General features: G+C 45.1%; 1 protein-coding gene across 1 annotated transcript; it reads right to left on the bottom strand.

Moving 5' to 3' along the window:
- Positions 1–483: 483 nt before the first annotated feature.
- On the bottom strand, positions 484–10371 carry LOC113405281 (cytoplasmic dynein 1 heavy chain 1-like; the record flags this gene model as incomplete). Its single annotated transcript, XM_026646336.1, has 2 exons — positions 484–670; positions 10117–10371. Coding segments are annotated over 2 exons (442 nt in total), but the record flags the coding sequence as incomplete, so codon positions are not given.
- Positions 10372–10375: the final 4 nt, after the last annotated feature.

The raw sequence follows: 10375 nt of genomic DNA, 5'->3' as shown, positions 1-10375 counted from the left end.
ACATTACCAGGTAATAATCTGAGAGCATACATCTTGTCAATTGTTTCGCTGTTCAGTGACTTCTTCAATACTATAAGACATTATGCAACTATTGCTTAGATTCCACACAGTTAGATTTTCCAAGAGGAAGACAGCTGTTGTACTGAGTAGTATACAATCCAAAACTAAACTATTTTGTTGCTGATAAACTCAATTGCCACTGATATGTGGAGAGTCTCACTTGGAAAAAAGAACATAATCAGTAGAACAAATCAGTAGCTGAAGTTGCGTATCTTAGATCGATTCCCCTCCCCCCCAGTGTAGACGAGCCCTAACAGATGTATTGGAGCATAAGCTTTCGTGGGTGAATACCCACTTCGAAAGCTTATGCTCCAATACATCTGTTAGTCTTAAAGGTGCCACAGGACTCTCTGTTGCTATATCACAAGAGCTAAACTTCCACAGAAACTGCTCATAAATCTACAGCACATTGCAGTTTCTTACCTGTGTCCGTGTCAAAGCTGACAGTAGCATGAAAACGTTTGCCATGTTTCAAGATATCTAGCGTCAGGAGGACTTCTGGGCTTTCACGCTTCTCCTGAATGCGGTACAGAGCACGTTCCAAGTTCAGCCAGAAACTAATTTCCTGTAAAGCCGTGCCTGATGCAGGATCTCGATCCAGTTTGGTCACCTTAAAGACAAATGAAATGTTGAAGAGAGTGACATGCTTTTGTTGTGTAACTCTTTATTAATAAAAGTGCAAATCTAACTAAAACAATTAACTGCCTCCACACAACTTCATAGTTCAACATGCCAAAATAGAAAGATCTAGTCTACACTAGCCCACTACAAGCAATTCACCAAGAACTGTAATAGTGGATGTTGCATGCAGTAGCTGTACACAAAAAGTGTAAGTTACAAAATGTTCCTAGGATAAAAGAAGAGCCAAATTAAAGTGTTGTCACAGGTGAGGAAATGTATTTTTTTAGGCTTCTGGAAGTAAACAGAGACAGTACAAAGCTGTTATTGCCACTGCCAAATGGAAGTGACCCTGTATATACTTGGGTTAGACTGAACTTAGTTAGACATAGGAGTTGTGGCTGCTTTAATAAACAAGTGCAGTTGGTACCCTATCTTCATTTGGTTTAAGTCACCATGAGTTATGCAGAAGGGCACTGACCAAAGCCCCAACATAAGCCATGCTCCTTGGGAACCTACTGGGTGTACTAAATCAGTCCCAGAGTCCAATGATTGCAGGAGCTGGCAATAAAATGAAAGAAGGAAGCTGTGGCCTCATCCTTTGCCTCAGTGTACCCACTCAGGAACAGTGAGAATTTGGTCATGAGAAAGTAAAAAGCCAGTATTTCATCCTTATTTAGATTATGCCGGTGTGTGTTGCAGCAAGTGGTATGTATGCATCCTATGAAATCTTAAGGTATAAGTTTGCAATACATTAAGGATAGAGCAGCCAGCTTTGCTTATGTTTGTCTCAATTATAGCATCCATCCATAAATTATTTCTAGCACTCAAAATTCAAGACTTGACCCAGATATTTCAAATTAACTAAGTGTCACTGTACAGTATTCTGTTCAAAATTTATCTTCACCACAACTTGAAAAAGCCCCACTCCTCCTTGGCAGACAGATATGCCCAGAGAAGAGAGCCAACTCAGGCAAGGGAGTCAGTGGCTCCTTTGGAGGAAGAGTGGTGCATCATTACTCCTGTAACAGAAGGGGAGGAGATGCGAAACACAGCATGGCACAGACGCTGCTTCTCCTGTGAGAGGGAAAAGTAGAGATGCTGGAAGCCCTACTGCTTTTCCTAGAAAGGAGGGGACGCCACAAGGGGCCTTGCTGGAAAGTCAAGGCCTTACTAAGTACCCCAGAGGAGGTCTACAGAGCGGCTGGGTTGGGCATAAAACTGATTAATTCATGCTTAAGTACATTTATTATGGATGTCAGGTCAGGGCATCTGCATCTGTACTTCCCCCTCGCTGGGCCAGCAAGGGCACTTACTCCCAAGCGTTAGGTCCCCTGCTGTTGCCTCTCTTGTTTGGAGATCCACATCTCTCCCTTTTAAACTCAGGTAGTCCCAGGCTGCCTAGTTCCCAGTCTTCACTGTTTATTTCCCAGCACAGACAGGTTGCCAAGGATACCTGCTTGCTTTCTCTTCACAGACTGATAACAAGAGTGATCATCAACACATAGTACCACACAGGTCTAAGCAAGCCAATTTCATTCTTAAAGCAAGTTTCAGAGTGGTAACCGTGTTAGTCTGTGTCAAGGTTCCCTCCCCATTCTGAACTTTAGGGTACAGATGTGGGGACCTGCATGAAAGACCACCTAAGCTTATTTTTACCAGCTTAGGTTAACAGTATGCTGCCACCACCAAGCGTTAACCAAATATTTAGGGGGAGCCACTTGGAACTCTGCCTTCCCCCAAATATCTCCCAAGCCCCTAACCCCCTTTTCTGGGCAGACTTGAGAAGGATTCCTCCCCCAAGCCTCTACACCCCTTTTCCTGGGTTGGCTTGAGAATCCCCCCCACCAGTTAGTCCTGGTGAACACAGATCCAAAACCTTTGGATCTTAAAACAATGAAAAAAATCAATCAGGTTCTTAAAAAAAGAATTTTAATTAAAGAAAAAAGGTGAAAGGAGTACCTCTGTAAGATTAGAATGAAAGATAATCTCACAATCAATTTAAAAAACAGAGGGTTTCCCTCTGGGCAAAACTTTAAAGTTACACAAAGAACCCAAATTTATCTTCCCTCTTATTTGCAAAAGAATCCACAAACAAAAAAATAGAAGTAATCTAACACATTCCTTCTCTAAATACTCACTACCCTATAGGAGTTGGATGGTTCCTTCTTTCTCTGTTTCCGGCAAAAGCCCACATAGCACAGACAAAAGACATTTTCCCCCTTCCAGATTTTAAAGTATCTTGTCCCCTTATTGGTCCTTCTGATCAGGTGTCAGCTAGGTTATGTGAGCTTCTTAACCCTTTACAGGTAAAAGAGGAATTAACCCTTAACCGCATGTTTATGACACACACCCCAAATCATAGACAGTGCTAGACCACACTGGCTGTGATTTCTTCCTAGAACTTTAGGAGAAAACAGAATTAATAAGACACATGCACCTTTACATACACTACTGATTATGTAAAAACTAACAATATTTTTCACATTTCAAGGACGATTTTAACCAGTTGATTCTGGGAAACTTTCACGGGAGAGTGCATCAATCACTTGGTTAGAAGCTCCTGAAATGTGTTGTATTTCAAAATCAAAATCTTGGAAAGCTAAACTCCACCGAAGAAGTTTTTTGTTATTGTCCTTGACGGTGTGAAGCCACTTCAGCGCAACATGGTCGGTTTGTAGTTGGAAACGCCGTCCCCAAATGTATGGGCGTAGCTTTTCCAGCGCGTACACAATGGCGTAACATTCCCTTTCGCTGATTGACCAGTGGTTTTCCCTCTCAAAACAGCTTCTTGCTGAGAAACACGACAGGATGGAATTCTTGATCCGGTCCTTCCTGCACTAAAACTGCTCCCACACCACGCTCAGACGCATCTGTTACTAGGAATGGTTTGTCAAAGTCTGGGGCCTTCAGCACAGGGTCAGACATGAGTGTCGCCGTAAGCTGGTTAAAGGCCTTCTGACGCTCATCAGTCCACTGCACTGCATTTGGCTGTTCCTTTTTGGTTAGGTCTGTCAGTGGGGCGGCGATGTGGCTGTAGTGTGGTACAAATCGCCTGTAATATCCGGACAAGCCTAAGAAGGATTGGGCCCATTTCTTTGACTTTGGGACAGGCCACTTTTGGATAGCATCCACTTTGGCCGGTAGGGCGTTGATAGTTCCTTGACCCACCTGATGTCCAAGGTAAGTCACTCTGTTGAGGCCTATTTGACACTTTTTAGCCTTAACAGTTAGTCCTGCCTGCCTTATGCGCTCAAAGACTTTTTTCAGGTGCTCCAGGTGTTCTGCCCATGAATCAGAAAAAATGGCCACATCATCGAGGTAGGCAACTGCAGATTCTCCCAATCCCGCTAGGAGACCATCTACAAGTTTCTGGCGGGTGCATTTCGCAGCCCGAAAGGGAGCACATTAAATTCATACGCCCCTGCATGGGTGATGAAGGCTGACCTTTCCTTGGCGGGTTCATCTAGCGGTACTTGCCAGTACCCCTTGGTTAAGTCTAAGGTAGAGATAAACTGGGCATGTCCCAGTTTCTCCAATAGCTCATCTGTGCGTGGCATTGGATAGTTGTCGGGACGAATTACAGCATTTAGCTTACGATAGTCCACGCAAAAGTGTATATCCCCATCTGGTTTGGGAACTAGAACCACTGGAGATGCCCATGCACTGTTAGAGGGGCAGATTATCCCCATCTGTAGCATGTCCTGGATCTCCCATTCTATAGTAGTTTTGGCTTGAGGAGACACCCGGTACGGTGGGGTTCTAATTGGGCAAGCATTACCTGTGTCAATAGAGTGGTATGCCCGTTCAGTCCGTCCTGGGGTGGTTGAGAACATTGGCGTGAAGCTAGTGCACAGCTCCTTGATCTGCTGTCGCTGCATACGTCCAAGGGTCGTGGAGAGGTTCACCTCTTCCACGCCACTGTCACTTTTCCCTTCGTAGTAGACACCTTCAGGCCACTCAGCGTCATCTGTTCCCTGGTCTGTAAACTGGAAAACCCTTAATTCTCTGGAATAGAAGGGCTTTAGAGAATTAACATGGTATACCTTAGGCTTTAATTTTGAGGTGGGGGATGCTATGAGATAGTTAACAGCTCCCAGGCACTCTTGGACCGTGAATGGTCCTTCCCACGATGCTTCCATTTTATGGGCTTGGAGCGCCTTTAAGACCATGACTTGGTCTCCTGCTCTGAAGGACCGCTCTCTGAAATGTTTATCATACCAGGCCTTTTGCTCTTCCTGAGCATCCTTTAAGTTCTCTTTAGCAAGGGCTAAAGAGTTTCGGAGGGTGCTTTGTAGGTTGCTTACTTATCTAGAATGTTAGTTCCTGGAGAAGGCGTAAACCCCTCCCACTGCTGCTTCACCAACTGTAATGGCCCCTTAACCTCGCGGCCATACACAAGTTCAAATGGTGAAAACCCTAAACTGGGATGTGGTACAGCCCTGTAGGCGAAAAGCAACTGCTGCAATACTAGGTCCCAATCATTGGAGTGCTCATTTACTAATTTACATATCATGGCCCCCAAAGTTCCATTAAACCTCTCCACCAGGCCATTTGTTTGATGGTGGGAAGGGGTAGCAACAAGTGATTCACCCCATGAGCTTCACACAGGTTTTTCATGGTCCCTGCCAGGAAATTAGTTCCTGAATCTGTAAGGATGTCAGAGGGCCAACCTACCCTGGCACTTTTAGCCCTGGTGTTGCTTAAAGGTACTGCTTCCGGCCATCAGGTGGCAAAATCCATGAAAGTTAGTATGTACTGTTTTCCTCTCGGTGTCTTTTTTGGAAAAGGACCCAGAATATCCATAGCTACTTGCTGAAAGGGAACCTCAATTATGGGGAGTGGCTGGAGAGGTGCTTTGACCTGGTCTTGGGGTTTTCCCCACTCGTTGCCACACCTCACAAGACCAGACATAATTAGAAACGTCCTTGCCCATTCCCTCCCAGTGGAAGGACTTTCCCAAACGGTCTTTGGTTCTGTTCACCCCAGAATGGCCACTAGAATGATCATGGGCTAAGCTCAAGAACTTTACCCGGTACTTAGTTGGAACTACCAACTGTCTTTGAGGATGCCAGTCTTCCTGGTGTCCACCAGAAAGTCTCTTTGTATAAAAGACCTTGTTCTACAACAAACCGGGATCGGTTGGAAGAGCTAAGAGGCGGTGGGGTGCTCCGTGCCACCGCCCAAGCTTTCTGGAGGCTGTCATCTGCTTCCTGCTCGACTTGGAACTGTTCCCTTGATGTTGGAGATAGGGTGACCAGACAGCAAGTGTGAAAAATCGAGACAGAGGGTGTGTGTGGGGGGGGGTAATAGGAGCCTATATAAAAAAAAGCCCCAAATATCAGGACTGTCCCTATAAAATCAGGACATCTGGTCACCCTAGTTGGAGACATCAGTTCCTCCTTGGATTGTGGCCTTGGTCCCTCTGGAAGCGATGCAGGTGATGGGGCGGTTTCCGTTGACTGTGAACCGCTTCCCGCTGGTGCACTATGTGGTATTTCAGGCTCTGGCTGAGCCTCTTGGGTAGGGTTATCTGCTGCTTCTGCCAGTATCGGCTCGCTGGTGCCCTCTGGCATTGGAGTTGTAGACGGGTTTGCAAGCGCTGGACTCAGTGCTGACAACGGTTCTGGTGCTGGTTGCTTCGCCGGTTCTGGGACTGGATCCGCTACAGCTGTTGCACTCGTTGGCAGGGAATCCGGTTCCACCACCTCTGTCTGGGTCTCTGGTAACACAGACGGGGCCCTGGTGGAAGGCTCAGGAACAGGGATAGGTGTGAAAGCTTGCTTAGCCTGGCTGTGGATGACCATTCCCAAGCTCTTGGCTAGCTTCACATGGTTGGCCAAGTCTTCCCCCAGCAGCATGGGGATGGGATAATTATCATAGACTGCAAAAGTCCACATTCCTGACCAGCCCTTGTACTGGACAGGCAACTTGGCTGTAGGCAAGTTTAAAAAGTTTGACATGAAGGGTTGAATTGTCACCAGGACCTCTGGGTTGATGAATTTGGGGTCCACTAAGGATTGGTGGATAGCTGACACTTGTGCTCCAGTGTCCCTCCATGCGATAACCATCTCCCCGCCCACACTCACCGTTTCCCTTCGCTCTGGGAGGCATCTGGGCCTGGGGACCTTTGGTGTGATTGTGGTGTAATGAACTGTAATCGGTTGGGGTTCTTGGGGCAGCTGACCTTTAACCAGCTTACGGCGACACTCATGTCTGACCCTGTGCTGAAGGCCCCAGCTCATTACATTTAAAACATAGCCCCGCTAAGGGGTCACCGGGGCGAGGTGGGGTGCTGGAGACTGGTGTGATGGGACTGTTTTCCTTGGGATGCAGGTGGGGCCTTGGGCTGCCCCTAGTGGTAGGGTGTGGTTTGAGGGTGTCCCTTCTGATCTTTGTTCAAACAGCGACCAGGGTTGTTCCTCTCTGCTCCTTCCACCCGTTTTGTGTCAATTTTCCCCGCCTCTCTGGCGGCCTGGGACTGCTTGTATTGATCAGCAGCAAGACTTTCGGCTGAGGCTATTTTCTTATCCCATAACCACTGTTTTATATTATCCTTGGTCATGTTCAGGAATTGTTTTTGAGTCATCAAACCCAACAGTCCTTTAAAGCTAGTTACACCCCTGCCGTCGACCCATTTCTCTAACAGATCCTTTATCTGGTTTACATAAGCCACATTTCTTAGTCCAGGCCCTCTCTGAAGGGCTCTAAATTTTACTCTGTAAGTGTCAGGTGTAACTTGAAATTGTTTCAAAACCAAATCCTTAAATTTACCATAGTCAGAAGCCTCCACAATAGGCATCTTGTTGAATACGTCCAGAGCTCTTCCAGTCAATTTTGCTACCAATGTGGTCATCTTCTGCTCGTCCGGAATTGCATGGAGTGTGCACAGTCTCTCAAAGGTGAGGAAATATTCAGCAATATCACTGGATTCATCATACTGTGGACATAGTCGCTCCCATCTGTGAATTTTTGGTGGAGGATTGTTAGGATTATTTGGTGTATTCTGCTGAACCCTTGCTAACTCCAGTTCATGGTTCTGGGTCTCCTTCCGGGCCTCCATAGCTCTTTCGTGGGCAGCTGCCTCTGCCTCCATTTTGGGTTTTTCTGTTTGCATTTTGGCTGCTTCTATTTCCAAAGCTCTTTTGTGGGCAGCCTCTTCCCTGGCCATCTGTATCGTGTTCTTTTGCTTTTTCTTCAGCCTCAAACCTGGCCAAGTCCAGTTTTTTCTGTGCATCCCTTTCTGTCAGCCCCGCCTCCCCCAGAGTAAGAAAAACAAAAAACTATTTTTGTGAATTCTTTTGCAGAATGTTAATTATTTGCTAGTTGCTCACAGCTTGAAACCTCTCTCTAACAAAGACCTTTGTTAAAAAAAACAAAAAACAAAAAAAAAAAAACTTAACACCTCTGCCTTCAGGCAAAGAGAGAAGATCTGTCTCCTCTTTCAGCTCTGCTTTTCCAAGCAGCTAAAGGGGGGGGGGGGGGGAGGGAATCTTACTGGTTCAAAATGATCCCACTGAGCTGCCACCATGTCAAGATTCCCTCCCCACTCTGAACTTTAGGGTACAGATGTGGAGACCTGCATGAAAGACCCCCTAAGCTTATTTTTACCAGCTTAGGTTAACAGTACGCTGCCACCACGAAGCGTTAACCAGATATTTAGAGAGAGCCACTTGGGAGATATTTGGGGGAAGGCAGAGTTTCAAGTCCCTAACCCCCTTTTCTGGGCAGACTTGAGAAGGATTCCTCCCCCAAACCCCTACACCCCTTTTCCTGGGTTGGCTTGGGAATCCCCCTCAGCAGTTAGTCCTGGTGAACACAGATCCAAAACTCTTGGATCTTAAAACAATGAAAAATCAATCAGGTTCTTAAAAGAAGAATTTTAATTAAAGAAAAAGGTGAAAGGAGTACCTCTAAGATCAGAATGAAAGATAATCTCACAGACAATCAATTTAAAACAGAGGGTTTCCCTCTGGGCAAAACTTTAAAGTTACACAAAGAACCCAAATTTATCTTCCTTCTTATTTGCAAAAGAACCCACAAACAAGAAAATGGATGTAATCTAACACATTCCTTCTCTAAATACTCACTACTCTATAGGAGTTGGATGGTTCCTTCTTTCTCTGTTTCCAGCAAAAGCCCACACTGCACAGACAAAACACACACTTCTCCCCCTTCCAGATTTTAAACTATCTTATCCCCTTATTGGTCCTTCTGGTCAGGTGTCAGCTAGGTTATGTGAGCTTCTTAACCCTTTACAAGTAAAAGAGGAATTAACCCTTAACTGTATGTTTATGACAGTCTATCAGCAAAAAGAATGAGGAGTACTTGTGGCACCTTCGTTCTTTTTATTCTTAAAGCAAAAATCCCTAGAGAAAAACCATTTAAAAATAAAGGGCTAAAAAGCTTATGAGGAACCTAAACCCTAACACAAACTGTCAGAAGCAGTCCCTCAACCCCCGCACAACCTAGGGGAGTCCTTCTGGTTATCAGCTCATCACAGCTTCTCTCAGAACCAGCACACAGCCACTTGGGGACTCAGTAAGCAAGTCCTTCCCTAAGGACTGGGGCCCTCCATAGACCCGAGGTCCTATCCGCTACCTGGATCAGGAAGATGCCCTGAATCAGTCTGAACTCATGCTATTCATCCAAAGGTCTTCTCTTTGCTAGTCTCTCGAGAATCCGGTTTGAACTATATCTGGGAACAGGGATGTGGCTTCAAAGTGTTGATAACCAGAGGAATTACATTACATTACCTCTCCCCTCCTAGGGGAAACCCTTCTGAAACAATGTGAAGTTTTAAGATTAAGGGGGTCTTTGGAGATCCATTGTATTAATCTTGGCTGCTTGGTACTTGTTTAGCAGGAAATCTCACAATAGTACATTTGCATTTTTAATATGATGAACTCCAAAGATGTTAAAACTACTTCAATAAGGTTTCACTGAATTCAGTGAAGCTCATTCAGGATACTGTAAGTCTTTTACAATGGGTTCAGAACTTTACTTGGAGCAGAGTTGAGTAACACTATGGCAATGCAAAGTAAGCTGCCACCCTCACTAAAGTAAAGCATGGGAGCCACCGTGGGGTAGAACTTTTATACATACTAGTAACAACAAACATTTTCCCAGATCTGCTCTACTCAGTACCAGCCTTCTGCACCAGTCCCTTTAAACTTTTTTTAAATTTCAGTCAGTTTTTACTACCTGAATGGAAAGATGCAAAATTAGCCAGCATTTTATTAGTAACAATTTACTTAAAGGCAAAGAACATGAGCCAGGTTCTCCACTTTACACTGGCTGAGAATCTGTCCCTAAGTTTAGAGTAAGATTTTACAATACAGTTAAGAGGCCAACAGCAAAAGAGGAGGTTTTCACACCCTTAAAGAATGACACAGGAGTTTCTACCATGTAGTCTGACATTTGGTTCTGCAATTTTACCTTTTGTATTTCTCTAATCCATCGGTTAACTCCAGACTGTAGCTGGTTGAGAAAAGTTGGGTCCTCAACCTTTTCACCAAAGTCGGTAACCTTTGGCTTTTCTCCATGCTCATAACATTGCTTGGCAACATTAGTAATAATTGGATGAATTGGCAAACTGATCTCTGGAATTTCAATATTCTGCTGCAAGTGCAGCAGTCCCATTTCAAGTTCTGCAATTTTTTTCTCAACTGATGGAGCCATTTTATCACCATCCCTG

This window comes from Terrapene carolina, unplaced genomic scaffold, assembly GCF_002925995.2.
Source record: "Terrapene carolina triunguis isolate 2854851 unplaced genomic scaffold, T_m_triunguis-2.0 Scaffold34962, whole genome shotgun sequence".
In the NCBI taxonomy this organism is placed as follows: Eukaryota; Metazoa; Chordata; order Testudines; family Emydidae; genus Terrapene; species Terrapene triunguis.
This window is presented reverse-complemented; position numbering and strand designations above follow the sequence as displayed.